The sequence below is a fragment of the Homarus americanus genome, unplaced genomic scaffold (genome assembly GCF_018991925.1).
Source record: "Homarus americanus isolate GMGI-L3 unplaced genomic scaffold, GMGI_Hamer_2.0 scaffold39675, whole genome shotgun sequence".
NCBI classification, from domain to species: Eukaryota; Metazoa; Arthropoda; class Malacostraca; order Decapoda; family Nephropidae; genus Homarus; species Homarus americanus.
In genome coordinates, this window is record NW_024736071.1 from 16759538 (window position 1) to 16781326 (window position 21789).

Here is a 21789-nt window from a genome sequence, read left to right on the forward strand (position 1 = left end):
TCCCCATACTGATTTATTAAATTACAGCAGATTATTTTCCAATTGACCGAACTTAAAAAAAAATAGGGGAGGGGTTAAGAGGTTAACCCCCCCCCCCCCATTTCCATGGACCCCTGACATGTAAGGTTAATGAACAGACTCAGAGTCATTGAAGTAGAGATAAATTATGTGCACAGATTCTGTATACAGTGTATGCTGATTCAGTGTGAACTTGTGTCATCATTGTATTGAATACCTTTTTTTTTACGGGGATTAGCTCACGTGGGCACAGGTCACTGACCCACATCGGGGCCTCGGGGGCGAAAATGTAATCATAATAATAATAATAATAATAATAATAATAATAATAATAAAGAACCATAAAGAAATACAAAAATGAGAAACAATATATGTATGTTGTGTTGTCAAGATAAGAGAAACAATTGAGACCCTGCAATTGTGTGTAAATGAGGCAGAAAGTTAGATCAGCAACCTGAGACTTGGTCACAATTTTCGTGATGCCATATGGCAGCAGGGTCTACCATTAGAGAACACATTATGCTTCCAATATCTTCCCAGGCGGTAGTACCTCCCTGTTTGGTAGCTGCCTACTACCTCTATCTATATCTATCTATCTATATCTATCTATCTATCTATCTATCTCTCTCTCTCTCTCTCAATGCAATAGTGCTTACTGTTTGAGGTAGTGGTGGTAGTTATGGAGAATGTGTGTGTTGTGTCCTTGAGTCAAACTAAAGAAAAGGATGAAGGGAGGAGGGGGAAGGGAGAGTCTTAAACATGGTAGACCAATAAACCTGTCGTGTGCCTTTATGACCTGTCACTCACCCACTGTCTCATCCCTCCCTCCTCTCCCTCTCTCCTCCTTCCTTCTTTTCCTCACCCATTATTGCCCCACTCTCAAACTATTTCAATTTTTACTCCCCCAACCCTCCAATGGGTCAGACTAACTACATTTATTTTCCAGCTTTTATTCATGTTTCCTCAATCAACAGTCACCCATATCTCTCAGTCACACACACACACACTCTTCTCATCTTCCTCTTTTCTCACCCCAATTCATCTTCAGTTTTTCAATGTATCCTCTACCCTTCAACATTAGATTCTCCCTTGTTTCCCTATCATCTCCTCCGTTTTCTATGAGATGTTTTTCTTTCATTCCAATTTTCTCTTATTTTCGTTACTATCTCTTCTCCCTTAGTATTGATTTTTTTGCATTAGTTTGCCATTCTTGGTTTCTATGTCATTTCCTGCTTCTGGTTCTATGGTCACTTTTTTTTTCTTCCTTCCAATTCTATTTTATTCCCTCGAGTTTTCTTGGAGACAATGACGCTCTTGTTTTACTGGGTGGCCGACACACTCAAGGAAAAACACGCTTGACCTGTTTTAATTGTATTTTTGTCATGTTCCTTCCTTTATGTACTATTATAGGTATTATTTTGTTTCCTGAAGTCGTTCAGTAGCTTGCATATCATAATAACTGTTTGAGATAAGGTTTAGTTCTATTTTATTGATGATAATAGTAAGTTGTTGCTACAGAAAGGAAGGAAGGAATAATATATGTGGTACCATTCATTAATTTGATTAAAAATCGTGTAATATCGTTTGACTTATCGATAGTGTACCCTGTCTATCTCAAAAGGATGAACGTAGGGTCAGCTAGTTTATGAGAGTTGATACCCAAGGACTAACAGTGGCGTAGCTAGAGTGTGTGCCGCCCGGGGCGGCCCTTGAGTTTGCCGCCCCCCCCCGTACCCCCACAAAAAATACATATTGCACAGTGACTCACTCGTCTTGTCACGATGGAGACTTGTACAGAACTGAAGTGAATTGCTTGTAACTGGTGGATTGGTCGGTTGTACATGAACTGATATGACCCGAGACTGCATGGTTTTGCAGCTACTGGAGACGTTAATCCTTCCCTTTGTATCGGCGGCAAGTTAATCCTCGTCGTGTCTGACCTAACACCTGACCCACACCACATGAGCTCACTGGCGTACTTGTTTGAAGTTGTTTCCTTAATCCTCAACAGGTTACAGGTTGTGTGTGTGGCGGGGGGCCTCATAGCAAGGGTGTAGCTCATGACGTGGCCGTGATGATGTGGGTCAGGTGTTAGGTCAGACACGACAAGGATTAACTTGCCGCCGATACAAAGGGATGGATTAACGTCTCCAGTAGCTGCAGATATGGGTGATGAGCAGACCCAAAAGTGCCGCCCCCCAAAAGTGCCGCCCGGGGCGGACCGCCTCCCCCCGCCCCCCCTAGCTACGCTAGTGACTAAGATTTCTAGTAAGTTATGGTAAAGTGGTGGACTTACACACGCACCACACTAAACTAAAATGCTGAGGTCGAGTTTTGTGTTGTTAATAAGGTAGAAATTGGCAGGAGGAGGAGGAGGAGCAAGTTGTTGAAGGAGCTCCGATCGTTAGTTGCCAAAATACTGTGTCTAGCATATTTATGAGTCGTATACTTAATGTTATGAAGCCCGTCATCACGCCTCCTGCATTAATCACACACATGCAGTTGTTGCTTATGTTCTTCCTCCTTTTCTTGTGTCCGTGTGTGTGTGTGTGTGTGTGTAGACATTAGCTCAGAGTTAGCCATCAGTCCACTCTTAATATCACTTAGTGGATCATGATTTATAATGAGATACTGTTGATGATGTCGCCTTCCTTCTGTTAGCTTCTGTTGATGATGTGTTCCTTTCTGTTAGTTCCTGTTGATGATGTGCTTCCTTTCTGTTAGCTCCCGTTGATGACATTGCTTCCCTTCTGTTAGCTTCTGTTGATGATGTGTTCCTTTTGTTCGCTCGTGTTGATGACGTTCCTTTCTGTTAGCTTCTGTTGATAATGTCGTGTTCCTTCCTGTTAGCCCCTGTTTATGATGACGTGTTCCTTCCTGTTAGTTCCTGTTGATGATGACGTTCTAGGTTAGGCCAGGATAGGATAGATTATGTGAGTATAGGTTAGATTAGGTTAAGTGCGTTAGGTTAGATTAGTATTAGGGTGGGTTAATCTCAAGGTGAAATAAGCTGGGGTGGAGATTCTTCAGGTGGTCTGGTTTTATTAATATACAGTAAACACAAGACTAAAACCATTGTTAAGATAGCGTGACACAGTGTTTGTTAAGTGTCCCATGTTTATAGAAAATTGAAGAAGGTAAGATGACGGGAGATGACGATTTAAGTTATAATACTGAGGTGGGTGCGTGAGGGAGGTGAGAGCGTTGTGGTGGTGGCAGTAAATTGGACGGATAACTCTGTGCAAACTGTTTCCGGTCATCGCCGCCGTCTTATTATAGTATCCCCTTTAAATATTTATCGTCGTTTTCTTTCTACCTCTTGTGGTTGGGTCTGAGGGCGGATAAATTCCTGGGCGTATGAAGTTATAAGAGAAAATTGGTTGGAAAATTGCCTTTGGTTTGTCTGGTATTGGTGTGCAGATAACATGGCATCAGCGAAACTTTACTAGATGTATAACTGGTAATATCCCCCGGACATACTATACTGCTCTACTAACTTGCTCTTTGATTCCTCACATTAAACGAGTATTGATGTGGGTGAGTTTCTTTATTGAGTCATTTTGTCTTAGCTCGATGTCTACTATTTGTTCAACCACACATACAGTAGGCTACATAATAGTTTTTCGGTGGTCTCACTTGTTTTTTATTCAATATTTTTTTTTATTAAGTACAGTTTGGGTTTGTTTTATTTCACTGTGTTTTAACAAGTGAAGGACGAGAACCGCGGTAAAACGGTACCTTGTAGTGACTTAGCGGCGCTGTGTTGAATATTTAGAGATCTTTTGCTCTTACTTTACGTTATCAGCGCTAACCACTTACCTCCTCAAGAGGTAAATGGGAGGAAAATGCAAAAAGGATATATTCGGATTTTTCTTTTACACCGCCTCTCCCTCCTTGCCCCTCAACCCAAACCCCCCGTATATTTTTGTTAAACCTCTTAAACTCATTTGTATCATATTATAGTTTGAACTTGTGATTTTTCCTCATTGCCAGGGGTTAGTGTTGAGTCCGTGTAGCTGTCCACGACGTTAGTACTAAGAGTGTTCAATACATTGATTATAAAATAGTCACCCAGGAGACCAACTAATAGTTACCCTGGAGACCAAAACAAGTCACCGTGGAGACCAAACAATAGTCACCGTGGAGACAAAACAATAGTCACCGTGGAGACCAAACAACAGTCACGCCTGGAGATCTGTGGTGGTGAGATTTTGTCCCATGTATCTCAGGATTGTATCAAACATTCCTCGGCCATCACACCAAGACGAAAAATCAGAAGATTGTTAGGCGACAAAATCGAGAGTTATGAGATGGAAATTGGTGATATTGGCGGTGAAATTGTCGGTGTTGGGAGTGAAGAACTGGCAAAATGGGAAAAATAAGTAGTTATCTTGAAGTGCTGGCGGGGAGAGGGGATGATTGCGGTAGAAATTATTAGTTTAGTGGCATATATCCACACATGAGTCTGGTGGGTAGAAAATGATAAATGTTTAGAGAACGTTGTTTTGGGTTGAAAGTTCACCCCAACTCTGAGACTGACAGACAGACAGCGACCGTAGGTGGTAATGTTACCCTTAGTTCACCGGATGTGTCGTGGAACTGACCAAGGGAATGTTGAGGAACTGACCAGGGGAATTACTGCTTAATCACGGAAAGGTCTTGAGAGTCACACAGCTGACCAGATGAGGTGAGGCGAGCACTGGAGCCCAGACTCTCAGAAACTGGTGACAGAGGTCGTTAACACAGGCTGTTGGTAGGTTGGGTACTGTGTGTCAGGTGTTTGTAGTAAAGAGATGAGTGAGCCAGGTGTGTGTGTGTGTGTTCGTTCTTGTGGTTGTCGATGTCCGTGATGTCACTTCCACGACTCAGAGACCGATGCAAGGGGCTTAACGTCCGTGTTATGGAGGAGGTTTGAGGACAAGGCATCTTTAAGGTGGCTTGGAACTTTGTCTGGAAGAGAAAAAACAAAACGATTCCAATGCCGCGTGAACGTTTGTGATGAACTCTCGGTGAATATCTCTTAACATTATTAATTACTGCACACAACTGACTCAACCTGGTTACCACACACACACACACACGCGCACATGCTTTATCTATACAGTATAAGGCACAATACACACAGTTTCACGCATATATACAGCACATAGAGGGATTCCTACCCACCATCGTGTCGACCACGAGTAACAGAGTAATTACCAGGGGTAGAAAACTACTCTCCTGAATGATATGTTGTTTCCGCCCCAACGCCAGGCTCCGGGTAGGTAAGACCAGGGCGACCCACCTCCCCTCCCCTACGCCCAAGGTTTAATGTCTTATTTATACACCCACACGCACTGCTTTTCCAGTGGGTAAATGATGACAAGATTACATACTTATATATTTTTATCCTTACAAGGGTCCTCCCCCTCCCCCCCAGTATGGTGCAGGTGGCCGGAACTAAGACTGAACTGTATAATCTCTTTTCAATCCCTGTTATTCTACCTATAACTAACTGCCCGAATAGATTTGAGGGAGGTAATGACTGTGGACTCTGAGCAGCAAGACTGGGGGTAACACTGGGGAGAGATCCGTGGAGTATTGGTGATGATGTTACTACCGAACCTAACCTACCTGGGTGACACACACACTACTACTACTACCACTACTACTACTACTTTTTTTTTTTTTTTGAACAAAAAAAAAACGTGGCCTCCAGCCTCCCCCAATAGCCACACCTTCGCCACCATTTATTTACCTTAATATTAAATATCCTAATACATAAGAAACTATCCTATCTGTGTTAAATTAGTTGAGCCGCAGATCCATGCGGCATTCAGTGACTGTAGCCTCATAGTCGATATCTGCAGCAGTTGTCGGAGTAGGGGCAGAAGCTCTCGTTCCCCTGAGGCAGAGCAAAGCCGACCGAAGGAGAGAGAAGGACAGTCGACATCTCATCCAGGCTGTGACATAACTTCTGGGCTGCTGCTTCTGTTCGGAGATCAGCTCCGCGAGTCTGGCGTAGAAACATCTTGCACTTGGGCCCATCCCACCAGAGGTTGTGAACACTAGAGGAGTGAAGCTGCCTTGATCAACATTTTGAATTCTCTCCCCATATGCCCTTCTCTTGTCGTTCTCGTTCCTCCTATGCGCAGCATCGAGAGCTAGGTTACGGTGACAAACGGCCATGGGATCAAAAATCCTGATGTCGAAGAAAGCTCGCTGTCCCCGCGTCCAGAATCCTCGAGCACTGACGTCCACACGGGCTTCGTTAGATGTGTTTGAAGTCCTGTGTTGGAAGATCTCGCCATCCAGTGGAAGGAGGGTCGGTTCTACCATGACGTCCCGGCAGATTTCCTTCAACATATTTGCTGTGAGATCCCTTACCTCGTCATGCCTCATGCATATGAAGCCCCCCTTCTTGCAAACCATGGCGTGATTGCCATCATAGGAATAGCCACACACGCATTGGGAGGGCAAACCATCTACTGGCCAACCGTACCTTAGAGCAATGGCATCTGTAAATTCTTGTTTGTTAAGGCTGAAACCATTTGCCCTTATCGGTAACGTAGTTAACCAGTTCGAGGCGCCCACCTCCTGCGCTATAGCTACTTTTTTTGTCAAATTTTCTGGAACCAGCAGCAATAGTTGCTGCAACATGTCATTTTGGCAGTGCTGCCGATCTGTTGTAATGGACCTACGGATCTTATTAACTTCGCTGGTGTCCACTTCCCCTGTTGCATTCTGGGCTATTATGTGGTCAGTGAGGGCTGCCGTGAGCTTAAGTGAATTTTGATGTTCAGAGTCAGCAATCTCCTCTGGATTAGTTAGTCCCATCCCTCCCAGTCTTGGTGGAAGTGCAAGAAGTGTTCTTTCTGCTAGGGTTAAGTCGTGGTGTTTCACTAGTTTGGGAATGAACTTGACACTGATTGCTTCTTCCAAAGGGTGGAGGAGGGGTCGGATCTCAGGGATGGTACGCATCAGGTAGTTCCAACGATGCTTGACTCCATGTGTGAATGCTGCAAAGGCCGCATGTGGCTCTGTGTTAGCAATCTCCGATAGAGCATGGATTTCGCTAACCCACTCATTCACTTTTCCCCCTACGTACTGGGTCTTGAAGTCCGTAGTGCCAATTACTGCGCCTAGATGTCTTTGGCCGTCCTTAGTTATTTTAACCTCACTTTCGCCGAAAACCTCCACAGCCCGATCATAATGATCTGGCTTCACGATGAGGAAGGATTTGCTGGCGTTAGGGTGGTACCCTATATGTGGACCTCGCGATGTTACCAGGTCCCACCACTTTTTGATGTCCTCCACTTTTCCTGCTCCTGTGAGGTCATCAGCATATGCCACTTGTTTGACCCCAGTTGTTTCATACTTTATTTCTTGTTGGAGCACTGATAGGCCTATTGCATACATTGCCATTGCAACGGGGTCCCCCTGTGTTGTTCCCTCGGTCGACTGTAGGATGGTATCACCTCGTAGAGCCTTGTTGTTTACTATGTAGAGGTCTGAAGGATTCCTATACGAATTTTCAACATACATCGCAAAGCTAGGACACTTGATCTTGATGTTGTGCAGTGCAGCCTTGCGGTTAAGTATGTTGAATGCGTTTGAAGCATCCACCAGAAGAACGGCCTCACAATCACGCTGCTCAAATATCAATCTCATGGCGTGAATGGCCGCCTCCCCACCAGCCTGGTGGCCAGCACACACTTGTAGGTTCCCTGCTGCTGCCCTGACATCATCCTTTACCACCTCCATTATACACTTTCCGATGATCCGCCTCAGCACTTCCCCCACCCCTATAGGTCTACATCCTGGATTCTTTTCCAGAGGAATAAGGCGGCAGGCCTTTATTATTTTTTCAAAATGGCCTCCATCCGCCCCTTATAGCCACACCTTCGCCACCATTTTATTACCTTAAAATTAAATATTTTAAATATCCTAATACATAAGTAGCTATCCTAGCTGTGTTGAGTTAGTTGAGCCGCAGATCTATGCGACATTCAGTGACTGTTGCCTCATAGTCAATATCTGCAACTGTTGTTGGCTTTGGGGCCGATGCTCTCTTTCCCCTGAGGCAGAGCAAAGCCGACCTAAGGAGAGAGAAGGACAGTCGACATCTCATCCAGGCTGTAACGTAACTTCTGGGCTACTACTACTACTGCTACTACTACTACTTTTTTTTTTTTTTTTTTTTTAATAGTGGCCTCCAGCCTCCCCCAATAGCCATTCCTTCGCCACCATTTTGTTACCTTAATATTAAATATCCTAATACATAAGTAGCTCTCCTAGCTGTGTTGAGTTAGTTGAGCCGCAGATCTATGCGGCTTTCGGTGACTGTAGCCTCATAGTCAATATCTGCAGCAGTTGTCGGAATTGGGGCAGAAGCTCTCGTTCCCATGAGGCAGAGCAAAGCCTACCGAAGGAGAGAGAAAGACAGTTGACATCTCATCCAGGCTGTAACGTAACTTCTGGGCTGCTACTACTACTACAACTAGTACTATTTTGTTGTCATTTGGAACGAGTATGACGATCATCCAGCTATGATACAATGATATAAGTTATTAAGGATGTCACCTTCGTTAGTGAGCTCTGAGGTGACTCGAGAGGCCGATACGTGACCGTCAGGGTCGTCCACAGATGTTGCACGTGTGGAGGGGTACATCTAGTGCGGGAGGGGCGGCGGCAACGTCTTTCCGGCGCTGGTTCTTGTCTGCCTCGGTATACAGTCGGGCTTACTCGAAAGTATTGACACCTTCTCACGTGATGCTCCTTCAAGCATTACGGTGTGGAGTAATCGTCTCCCAGGTGAGGGGGTCGTTTTGGCACTTTTTCAAGTTTGTCTTAAAACTATCCTTATACCTTTTCAGTTGCCCGCCAGTGTTACGTTTACTATTAGTTAAGTGACTGCAAAGTAGGTGCTTTGGCAGTCGACTGAAGTCCATGCGGGTAACATGGCCAGTCCAACGTTGTTGTTCGTGGATAATCGTAGCCTCGATGCTCCTACAGTTGGGTCATGCGTTCTCCTGTAATAAAAAGCACCAACACCTGTAGTAAAAACGCCAACACCTGTAATAAAAAAACACCTGTTACCCTAAACAACACCTGTAATAAAACGCACACACACACACACACACACACAAACTAGTGACTCTAAGCGATATATCACGTTATGGTGCCGTGGAATAAGACTTACTTCACCGCCTTACAGTTCCTCATGCTGTTGTTGTCACTTATTATCCTTTTATTACACGAGCAAAGTGACATCTATGATAAAGAGAGCGTGAGAACTATATACGAGTGTGTTTAGTGTTATAGAAGGAGAGTAGTTATATCAGGGTTACGAGACACTGATGATGGTAGAGGGGTGAGGGTGAAGGCGGGCAGGTCACGGCCGCTCATTCTGTGAGTTGCCGCTGGGACACTAAAACTACATCCGGTTATTTAAGGAAGTTCATGGGTACAAACACACACACATGCAAACACACACATGCATACACACATATGCACACATATACATATACTCGTACACACACAGATGCACCCACATAAACACATACACATGCATATGCAAGCACACTTACACAGATGCAAAGACACATACACACACACACACATACACTACTAATACTCCCAAGGTGGGGGGTGGGGGGAGTACAAAATTGGCTGACTGACAGGTGTATACAGTTCCAGGTATACTTCATGTTACATGTTCTCTTTCTTTCATCGATGATTCTGAGCAATACAGTAGACTAAGGCGGTACAGACACTACTCCCTGTAACCTGTACTCACGATCAAAGTTCCTGTAACTTGATGGTGATGATGATGGTAGGGGCATCATTCAGGCGTACAGTTTATTATCTTGGCTATGAAATACAATGTAAGTGAGTGGCAGTGTGAGGGTGAGTGATGGTGATCGTAAAGTGGCCGTCACAGGGGACATATATTGTACAGAAATGAATAGTTGCAAAATTGGAACATCGCCCCTGTAGGAACATTTAGGAGTGTTTAAACCCTTTGAGGATGATGGTTTAAACCTTTGAGGATGATGGTTTAAACCTTTGAGGACGATGGTTTAACCCTTTGATTATGATGGTTTAAACCTTTGAGGACGATGGTTTTAACCCTTTGATTATGATGGTTTAAACCTTTGAGGACGATGGTTTAACCCTTTGAGGATGATGGTTTAAACCTTTGAGGACGATGGTTTAACCCTTTGATTATGATGGTTAAACCTTTGAGGATGATGGTTTAAACCCTTTGAGGATGATGGTTTAAACCTTTGAGGATGATGGTTTAAACCTTTGAGGACGATGGTTTAACCCTTTGATTATGATGGTTTAAACCTTTGAGGACGATGGTTTTATCGATCTATCTATCTATCTATCTTGATCTCCTTTCTGTCTCTCTCTTCTGCTCACACCTTTTTGTATGAGAGAGAGAGAGAGAGAGAGAGCCTAACACGAGTAATCTTATTTTTCTCAGTACAATATTTCAGTCATTAACTTCAACAATAAAGACAAAACATAAACAAGACTAATACACCAAGGCCTGGGTAATAGAAGACATAACAATGCAGGTATAACAGTATAACAAATCCTGTACTGTATATACCAGAGTGTTGCGGTATAACAACACGAGGCTATCGACACACCCACCCACACCTCACCTTTTAACAACATACAACACGCCATCAATGAAATATAATAACAATATGGGGTGATATTTTAGGTTGGAGGAAGCAATGGGGTGGGGGTGAGGTTAGTGGGGGAGAGTTGGGTTACAAAAGGGCTGGTTAATGTGTGATATTTACGGTAGACTCGAAGGTAACCAGAGTGACCATATGCGGGGAGTTGCTGGTCGCGTTCACTCTCACCGCAAATATCAATTCTCTTGTTTTATGGACCCGACCACAACTATCACCACCAGATGGCAGGGTTAGCACTCACGACCAAATGACCAACACTGGGCGAGGGGAGGGGGGAGGGGGATGTTAGTATGTTTTTCTTTTAATGAGAGTCCGTTTGTGTGCTGGTGCTGGGGAGATTAGGCTACTGGTGATGCGGTGTGTTCCGAGGCAGGTTAGAGAGAAGCAAGGAAATTCTTATGCCGCAAAAGTTTTAATAATAATAATAATAATAATAATAATAATAATAATAATAAATATAAATGCGATCATCTTATTAATTAGCTATTATTTCAAAATATTTTTATATAGTAATTTTAACTTACAGCACACGCCAATTTAACTAAATTTAACACTATATAGAATGCCTTTATTAAAATCTTTCTATATCACAACATTCTCAGGTACAGGTGCGTCACACAGGAAGCAGCAGGTGTTTATGGTGCAGTACTGACTCATCAGCAAACACAACCCTCGACTGAAATAATGATGTGTTATTTTCCTCGGCAGATGTCGTTAGTGATCTTCTAGTGACGACGCCAGAGACATTCCACTACTGTAGGAGGGATGTGTCTGTCTGCTTCAGCTGGTTGGGTGAGACGCATCATCACATTGGGACTCTGAAACGTCGATAAATCAATCTCCTCTACACATATCATGGAAGAAGTGAGCCCCCAGACAGTGAGTATATCTTGTCGTGCCTGTTAGGTTAGCTCTTCACCACCCTGGCCCAAATCAAACGACCGTGCTCCAAACGCCCTACACACAGGCCATACCATGAGCACAGCCAGATTCTAATGTAACTGTATAAGACCATTTTTCATTAGAGGATCATTTTAGTTTAAGCTATTGATATCACTGTGAAAATTGAGCTCTTGGTGTTTCTAATCTTGCCTTAAATATCCGTGAATATGTGAAGTTTATTTCTTTATATTTTTTTGCTGAGTACGGGGAGCTTATTTTACTGTTAATGTTATAATTAAACCACTAACTCTTAGAAAATAAGTTAACTAGGATATTCATTGCATCGATGACTCATTATTTTATTAAACCTTAGTATTGTAGAGATATTTGTGTTGAGAAACTTTTTTTTTTTGAATTTCAATATATTTCAGGTTTGCGTCGTGAACCTGGCAGCGTTCAATTCAATTTCAATTGTTTATTCCTTGATAGAGGAAGCGGGATCCTAGTGCTGTCACGAGGTACCCCTGTACAATGACACCAGAAGCATCTGGCAAGTGTGACAAGTATATTCAGTACATATATTATAAAGGGGCTTACTAAAGCTTAGCAACTTTGTAGTAAGTGCTGGAACGCTGGAAAGTTTCAAAAGGAGACTGGACAGATTCATGGATGATAGAGAGTGGTAGTAACTCTCAACAGGAGCTGCGATGCACAGGCCAACCGGCCTATTGCAGACTCCTTATTATCTTATGTTCTTATGTACTAAAGCCTAAGGAAGGAAGGATATTCCTTTAACACATAATCAATGTTATTTACATATATCTGGCCAGTGTGGGGAGGATCATCGTGTCTCCGTCAGGGGGTCGTGGAGTGGTGGTCCAGCAGGCGTCACGGAAGCGTTGTGTGTGGGGACATCTTAGGAGGTAGTGGATAAGGGTGCGGCTGTCGGGTCTTCTGCATAATGCACAAGAGCGTTGCTCAGGGGATGCGGGGATACCAATCTCCCAAGCAAAGTAAGCAAAGTCATACCCAATGATGATACGGGCAGCAATCACGTCCCCTTTCCGCGACCCTTTCCCATAGACATACTAGAGGTCAGAAGTTTACGGAGGACATCGTACCAGGTGGGCGGGGAGTCCCGGGGGATGGCTGCTTCGCGAGCTTTGGCAGCGTTCGTATTCTGTTCTCCCACGGCCAAGAGTTATCACCACCACTGACTACCAGCTCCCGGCCACCCACCTAGTACCTACCACCTACTGGTCATTACGTCAAAATTTTAAAAATTTTTCTGACGGATGGACTAAAAATAATTACTAACATTGTCTGAACTCTTCCGTGAAAGAGGGAGATTAAGAGGGAATAATACAGGGATTGAGATACAGTGTTGATGGCGTTAGTGAAGAGGGATCTCGTATATAAAGTGCAATAACAACCTGCGATGTTTACTTCTTGTTATCGTGTTAAAATGTAAATAATCATAGAAAAACTGATAATTTTTATTATTATTATTAAAAATATGATTAAAGTGATGTTTGTTTGATTTGCCGAGAATGGTTTAAACTCTAAAGAATACAGTGTCTGCTCACACAGGTCAACAACAGCAGCATGCCGAGCACTTGGTCAGTTTTTGGGTGTTTATCACAAATTAAAAACAGGTGTGATAAAAATTTTCATCGCTTTCCGAAGGATAAATAACTGAGAAGAAGATGGATTCACTTGTGCAAAAGGAAAGAATTCGTAAATGCTAATAAATGTGCAGCTTGCATTTTGGGCAGTGCATGTGAGGACTTGAAATATAAACTGCTTGGACTATCAGTACCAAGAAGACTTGTGAGGATTAAGAATGGTGCAATACTGCCATGTTCAAAAGGTAAGCCTTTATATTTTCAGGTACAGTATAAAAATAGCTTTTATATATTTTAAAGCAGCAAAACACTATACGCAGCTTTTGACTTGAAAAATGTCGTTAAGGAAGAAGGTGGCTTAAATGCCTATAAATTCCCCCAGTACAGCTCCTTGGGTAGTCTATAGACCTTCGGCCATCCTGACGTCATACTCCAGGAGGCGGAGCGGTTGTTATCGTTGTTTGGCTGGAACATAGACCTGGCGGGCTGGCGTCTACATATTTATTTGTTTACTTACGTGTGTGTGTATAACCAACATTGTTAAGGCAGTAACTTGCACTAATAGCGTGGGATGTTAACTATAATTTTTTATGAAGATATATATCACAGCAAGATTTTCTAATGACTTCGGTAATCAGTATTCTTGCCTCATTTTTCCTCATTATTGTTGTTGAGAGGTGGGGTGGGGTGGGGGCTTGGCTTAAATACAGACATTCAGTTTTGTTTTGTTTATAAAGTCATGATTCTCAATGACTTACGTTCGATTTTTTCTCAATGAAGGAAGAGTTTGTGCAATATCAGCGCCATTTTGTTTCTTTTTGGCGTTTAGCGAGTCATTAGGATATGTTGAGCGAGGAAAAAGACTTGATTTATGAGAATACTTACCTGGAAAATTTTGTTGCCGAAAATATATCTTGGTATTACACAGTACAATAACCTGCTGTTGGTGAGATTGAATAATGATACTGTGATTTTGGGCTGCGTTAACTGCAGGGTCTAACTCCCGGCTTTCATAATATGACTAATGGATATTTTTCCCTCGTGAGGATTTTTTAACCTTCACTACAAGGGACGCCACTTTTAATATTGTATTTGGTTGCGTCAGATTTATTTTATTCAGCTTAGAGGCGACACGACACCGTACACTAGAGGTTAGTAGACTATCTCGGTTCTCAACTAAGTATGGCTTAACGCAACCAATGTCTTGTTCTTGGTTACTTGACTTTCAGAACAGCAACAGCAAGGTTTGACGGGAAGCCAGAAGCCACAGCTGTGTTATACGACCATCTCTCACTCTCTTATGGACTCCAGTGCAAGAAAGTGGAATGTAACATTTTGCCGAGTTAGAGATGACCATGAACAGTGTGTGTCATACCGTCTCACAACAGCACTATTATTATGGTTTTGGGTAAATATATAAAAAATACAAAATGTACAGATTGTTTCCCTTGTACAGTGAACTATTAAAGTCTGTTTGCCTCTCCCTCTGAACCACGAACCCCCGAGAGTTTTAGACTCATGAACCCGAAGCATTTATGGAGAAGAATAATTTAATGTATCAGAAAATATCAATGTGTGAATCAGTAAGAAAAAATCAGTGAGTGAGTGAGTTAGTCAGTCAGAAAATCAGTGAATTAGTCAATCAGAAGAAGTCAGTGAGTTATTAAGCCAACCAAAAGAAATCAACGAACGAATCAGTGAAGCAGATAAGTCGAAACAGTATTGGGTCGAGAGTCAAAAGACAAGCGAACGTGTGAGACCAAAACAACAACAAAGAAGTTTTTACACCGAAGGAAGTAAACGAACGAGTTACCTACGAGAAAACGAGGAGGTGATAAATGCTTAACGATGTTCACAGTGTCGGGAGAGAGAGACAGGAAGTGGCTGTTGCTGCTTACGTCACTGCAGTAATGGCTAGTAGTAAGCATGCATTGTCGTTAACTGCACAACGCAGACTAAACAATTATTTTTTACTTGACTGATGTAGATTATACGAAGGGTGGTGTGTGTGATGTATGTTAGGAAGGCAGTACAGTACAGTGCAGTATATAGCTCCGCCGTGTGAGGACCTTTTATGTCTGGCTGTCTTCATTGTCAACCATGCCTTGCTTCTGTCTCTCTCTCTCTTTATCTCACCAGCAGGACCAATGACATGGGAGATAATTTTTCAGGGGAGAAAAACATAATTTATTTGTTTACAAGAGAGTTGAACAGTTGATAACACCCGCGTGTGTGACAGTGAAGCACAGTCAACTACTAAAGGCCTCTTCCCCCGACCCACGACCCCCGAGAGATGCAAAATAATGGAGGATTGGTAAAACACAGCCCAAAAAACATTAATAGAATGGAGGACTGTGGTCGCCAACCTTCAGATATAAGGACGGTGCTCTGATTAAGGTAGTGACGAGGGAGTCGTTCGTTTTCTTGGTAGGAGTGATTTGTCTTCAAGTCGTTAAGGTAATGATGAGTCAGGTGAGGTGAGGTGAGGTCGTCCCATGAACCAGGTGAAGTAGGTGGGGGGGGCGGATGGCAAGATTTGACAGGTGTTGAGGGGCTTACACACACACACACACACACACACATATCTGGGTATCCTGTCGGTGCCCGGAAGTAGGTCACGTCCTGCCTGGCTCGCTCCTTTTGCCTACTTTGTCTCCACTACACTAACTGCACAGGTACACACCTACCTGCACACGTACACATTTACCTGCACATGAACACATTTACCTGCACATGAACACATTTACCTGCACATGAACATTTACCTGCACATGAACACATTTACCTGCACATGAACACATTTACCTGCACATGAACACATTTACCTGCACGTGTACACATTTACCTGCACATGAACACATTTACCTGCACATGAACACATTTACCTGCACATGAACACATTTACCTGCACATGCACACATTTACCTGCACGTGTACACATTTACCTGCACGAACACATTTCCTGCATGTACACACCTATTTGTATCGTCTTGTGTTGGCTAAATAATATATTAAAAGTGGCGTCCCTGTAGTGACGGTGTTAGTGGAGACAGTGTGTAATATGGTTAATGGCTGTCCATCAACAATTATATGAACTATGAGTCACGTACATCCCTTAGAGTATATTAACGTCTTGTTTACCCTGTTGACTTGTACTTCCCGGTGCCCAGGACCCCCCAGCCAGGACCCCCAACCCCACCCTTAACCCCCTCCCCGCTATGCTGAATGAATCACTTGTTTACTAAATTATTAAACATTAACATTAAGATCCGTGGCGACGTCTTGTGGCGTTTAAGTTAATTTATATAAGTCGAGTTTGGTCAGTGAGAGAGAGTTGAAGGAGGTGGAGAGGAGAGGTGGAGAAGGAGGAGGTAGGTAAATCAGGGGTGGAAAGGAAGGCAGAGATAATAAAAGAAGAGACGGTAGGTAGTGTAGGGAAGAGAAGATGAAGAGATGTAAGAATGAAACAGAGAAAAGAGACGAACAGGAAGACCAATAATAGAAATTAATGAGGAAACGAGAGAGAAAGAGAGAAACAAAGTTTTGAACTAAAGGATGAAAGAAAAAATATAAAGAGACAAATAAAGATAAATAAATAGAAAGATAAAGAGAAGAAGAAAAAGACAGACAGACAGGTAGGGAGGGCTCCTAAGAAGGACCATTACTATGAAACACTTGAAGAAGGAGCGTGACGAAGTGTACTTGATTATAATATGATAATGGGGCGGCGGAGATTATCGCGGGCGTGTAGAGCAATAGTAGTGATTATACTTCCGGCTGTGGGGCGGGCGCACCTCTTCTGTAATAACCTGCAATTGGCGCCCCTCCATTGCCCTACCCTCCACCAGGCTCTACCCTTCCACCAGGCGCCCCCTCACCAGGCGCCCCACCAGGCGCTCCCCAGGCGCCCCTCCACCAGGCGCCCCCTTCACCAGGCGCCCCTCCACCAGGCGCCCCTTCACCAGGCGCCCCTCCACCAGGCACCCCGTTCACCAGGCGCCCCCTCCACCAGGCGCCCCCTTCACCAGGCGCCCCTCACCAGGCGCCCCCTCCACCAGGCGCCCCCTTCACCAGGCGCCCCCTCCACCAGGCGCCCCCTCCACCAGGCGCCCCCTCCACTGTTGCCTCCTGCCTAACCCCACAGCCCCCTCCATTGTTTCCTCCTACCCCATCCACCCTCCTACCCCTCCCCTTCCCCTACGAAGCACCGCCGCTTATTGACTCCAAAGTTTTCCTCTCAAACTTACATAAGTAGATATGCTTCCAAGACGACTGCTTGCAAAAATGGCTGACAAGTAATTTTTCAAAATGTGCTGTTAGTAGGTACTTCCAGGACGACTGCTTACCAGAAGTGGTCGAGAAGTAATTTCCAAATGCGGTGTTTATTGTAAAAGTGGTTTTTTTCCTCATGTGATGTGAGTCAATCCAACATAGAGAAGATTATACTGCGGATGTAATTGTGAGGGAGTGTTTGGTAGAGGGCGCGGGGCTCTGGTATACTGTGTGTGGCCCCGAGTCTCTACATTAAACCTTTACACATTACTTGGGGAAGTGAACAGACATAATGCTACTAGGGACCTGCTGATGATGGTGGCTGGTGACGGCTATTTATATGCACACATCCAGCTGTTACGCTAAAACAAAAAGATAAAATATAATAAAAGAACAGGAATTAGGTGCAGTGACGTGTGTGAGCTGAAGACAAGACATATTTTCGCACATAGTTCAAAGACAATTATTGCGTTACACACACACACATTAGTAACAATACTTAAGAAATATCTATCTCTCTCTCTCTCGGGGATTATAATTATTCACTCACTCTTGTCTCTAGCGGATGTTCTATTATCATTCACTCACTCACTCACTCACGGATTAAGCTTGACTCACATTAACTGACTGCTGTACAATAATTACTGGTATACATCATTGTCGATGATATCTGGCGGAGGGACTAAGTTGTTTATTTTGGTTTATGACGTCATCAGCGTTCGTGTTTGATGGCCTTGACTACAGACTGATTTATATAATTTATCTTCACCGTTCGAGTGTAATGATTATTTATTTTTTTATTTAATTTATTATTTATTCTATTTATTTTATTTATTTAGTTTATTTATTTATTTTATTTATTTATTGTGTTATTACTATTATTTATTTTCCTGTTTTGTTTGTCTCGTTATTGACAAAGTTTAATCTAACCTTGAGACATTACGTGGAGGTCTGTGGCAGGTGCTTTATATGAGACACAGTGATCATGTACATCACTGTCAAGGTCGACTACGTCTAGTGAGGAGACAGTTCTCTCTGTCTCTATCTAGTTGGGGGAAGAGATAATCCATATATAACTTGTTTCTGTCCGTTTCTGTATCTCTGTATCTTTGTTTCTCTTTCTAGTAATTAAGGGAGAGAGAACTCACATTGAACATTCTGTCTGTCTGTCTGTCTCTCCCTGTGTGTTTGTATGTCTGTCTTTTTCTGTCTCTTTTTCTCTGTGTCCTCGTTAAAAGAGTTAAACAAGAGGACATCTGACTATAGCTTCTATTAATTCCGAGTCCCATAAAGGTGTTGACGAGGGAGGGGATCCATCACTCAGAGCAGGAGGGAAATCCTTCGCCTCCTCTCGTGGGAAAAACATAACGCCTGGTTTCTCTTCCCCATTAAAAGATATATGAACAACTAATCTTACTCACCTCACAGATAAATATTTACTCAGATTGACAATGTATCAGTGGCGAGTCTGTGAACAGCTGCAGGCGGCCAGGAGTTGATGTTTGTTTATGTCTTGTGTCCACAGCTCACAGACGTCGAAACCCGCGCTCGGTCTGCCTTCATGATGTTCCTGGTGTGCTGTAGCTGTGGTGAGGTGAGGGGGAGGAGGGGTTAGGTGAGGGAGAAGAGAGGGGAGGTGAGGAGGGGAGAGGTAAGGTGAGAAGAGGAGAGAGGTGAGGAGTGAGGGAGGTAAGGGGAGGGAGGTGGGGTGAGGGAGGGAGGTGAGATGAGAGGGAGGTGAGGAGAGGGAGAGGTAAGGTGAAGAGGAGAGAGGTGAGGTGAGGAGAGGAGAGGGAGAGAGGTGAGGTGAGGAAATGAGAGGCGAGGTAAGGAAATGGGAGGTGAGGTGAGGTGAGGAGACGAGAGGGGAGGAGGGTTGAGGTGAGGGAGGGAGGAGCGTTGAGGTGAGGCGAGGAGAGGAGGGGGAGAGCTGAGAAAACTATACCGCTTTAAAGCGCTTCCTGAGAAAATAAAACTCCGCCTGGTGACATCATTTATCACACCGATATTAACTTACCCAGCCGTACCTCTTCATACTATGAGCACCACTCAAATATTAAAATTACAGGTGGTCCAAAATGAAGCCCTAAGATTCGTCACAGGTGAAAGATACCCTTCAACCGAGTACATAGAGACCTGATAATAAAACTCATCAACCAGCTGCATGGCCAGCAGCAGAGTCTGGCAAAAGTAGAGAACGATCAGAGCAAGAACTCCTTCAAAGACTCCACCAGATAATGACAACAACCATACATGCTTCCCAAAAGTTACCAAATCTCAAAAGGTCCATTACAGATCTACACGGCCAGGCAATAGACAACCTCCTAGACCAGCATCCGCCAGTAGGGTCGGCGGAATATGAAATAAGGCCCTTAAAACATCCATATATGGGACAGGGTAGGATGTCTAGTGCCTGTACCGACAGGCAATAACTAACCCATGACACAACCCTAACACACCATTAGCTTAGCTAGGCGGTCAGCCCGCCCTCTCTTACCTCTTCCCTTCAATTTCGAACTATAACTTCCTTCCCCACCTCTATCTTCTTTCACCCCTCCTTTCTCTAAAAAAAAGGGGGTAGAGTGGTGGCTGGTGGTAAACTTAATACAGTCTCTTGTTGTTTTATTTATGAGTGCTAAGTACCCAACAAGTACTTACCACCGAGACTTACGAGTTTGTACAGCACCGCGGCAGACCGACCTGGCAACGTTTTCCACTTTGAGGGAATCATTATTATTGTAGTGTAGTATCTTGAGTCCTGACCTACCCTAACATATGTTACATAGTGTTTAAGTGGAGCTTGGGGGGTTGATTGGTTTACTCATAAAGTGCAAGACAAAATTGTTAGTTTGTGAGAGTTGTTGTGGTTGGGAGTTGATGGTAATGATATTAGGAGTGTTCTTGTGTGTCTGTGAGGGTTTTTGTACAGTGGAACCTCTATATAACGGACTTATATCTCCATTTGTACAGTGAAACCTCTATACAATGGACTTCTCTCTCTCTCTCTCTCTCTCTCTCTCTCTCTCTATATATATATATATATATATATATATATATATATATATATATATATATATATATATATATAGTATAATCCGCTAGTTAGAGGGGTTTCCTCTCACGGAGCTTTGATATAACGGTTTTCATATATATATATATATATATATATATATATATATATATATATATATATATATATATATATATATATATATATATATATATAGTATATTAGATGGTGGTTGTACATCTAATAGACGCTCGATATAACATAATTTTCTCCTTTCCCTGTAGTCCGTTAAATAGAGGTTTCACTGAGCTGTGAGAGTAGATTAAACAATCATAATCCTAGAGAGAGATGGTCGATATTACTTAGTGGTCACACCTGCGGCCAAGACTTCGACAGGCAGGTAATTGTGCTCAGAACACATCCCTCACTGTGTATATTACTGGGAGCGTTACCTCGTGATGGACGCGGCGCGGCGGGAAGCTCTTGGGCGGATATTACCATAAACTTGTCTTCTTATTACACGATGCGGAGACCACCAACAACAAACTCCCATGCACCTGTGTCTTGCCTCAAGCTTCCTGTTGCTTGAAGCTTCCTGTTGGTTTTCCGTCAGAAATGTTGTCTGAAGCTCTGTTACCTGAAACTTCCTGTTACTTGAAGCTCCCTGTTGGCTGAAGTTCTCTGTTGGCTGAAGATCCATCAGTTAGGTCATGAGAGGCGGCATGACTGAGTTTTAAAGGCTGATACAATGAAAACCTCCATATAACGGACTCATCTTTCCATATAATCCGTTAAATGGGGGTTTCACGTAAATGGGCTCTCGATATAACGGACTTTCCTCTATATATAGTACGTGATATAGAGGTTTCACATGTAATGGGCCCTCGATATAACGGACTTTCGTCTTCATATAGTCCGTTAAATAGAAATTCCACATCTAATGGAAACCTCTGTATAACGGACTTACCTCCTCATATAGACCATTAAATAGAGGTTTCATTATACAAAACGCTCACCTGTAGGAAGTTAATTAATTTTTCTACTTGTTGCGTAATGTTCAGAGTGCAGGTGTACTGAATAACACTTACTCTGTTTCTGCTTGAGGAAAGTGATGAACTGCTTCATTATTACCAGAGGGAGATGATGATGATGATGATGATGATGGTGATGGTGATGATGATGGTGGTGGTGATGATGGTGATGATGATGGTGATGGTGGTGATGATGGTGATGGTGATGGTGATGATGATGGTGGTGATGATGATGATGGTGGTGGTGATGATGATGG

At 43.3% G+C, this 21789-nt stretch overlaps 1 protein-coding gene across 4 annotated transcripts in view; it reads left to right on the plus strand.

Annotated features, from left to right (window-relative positions):
• LOC121871837 (protein FAM76A-like) overlaps positions 1–21789 on the plus strand; it is an 83910-nt gene that overhangs the window by 42405 nt on the left and 19716 nt on the right. The window contains exons 9-10 of one of the 4 annotated variants that reach the window (XR_006089965.1): positions 11421–11591; positions 12425–12441. Coding sequence is in view for 1 of the 4 variants with exons in the window: in XM_042374366.1 (XP_042230300.1) it covers positions 11421–11441 (21 nt within the window). In the remaining 3 variants the exon portion in view is untranslated. Of the gene's footprint in view, positions 1–11420; positions 11993–12025; positions 12151–12424; positions 12442–21789 lie in introns of those variants that run through there. The other 3 variants (XR_006089963.1, XR_006089964.1, XM_042374366.1) reach the window with 3 other exon arrangements.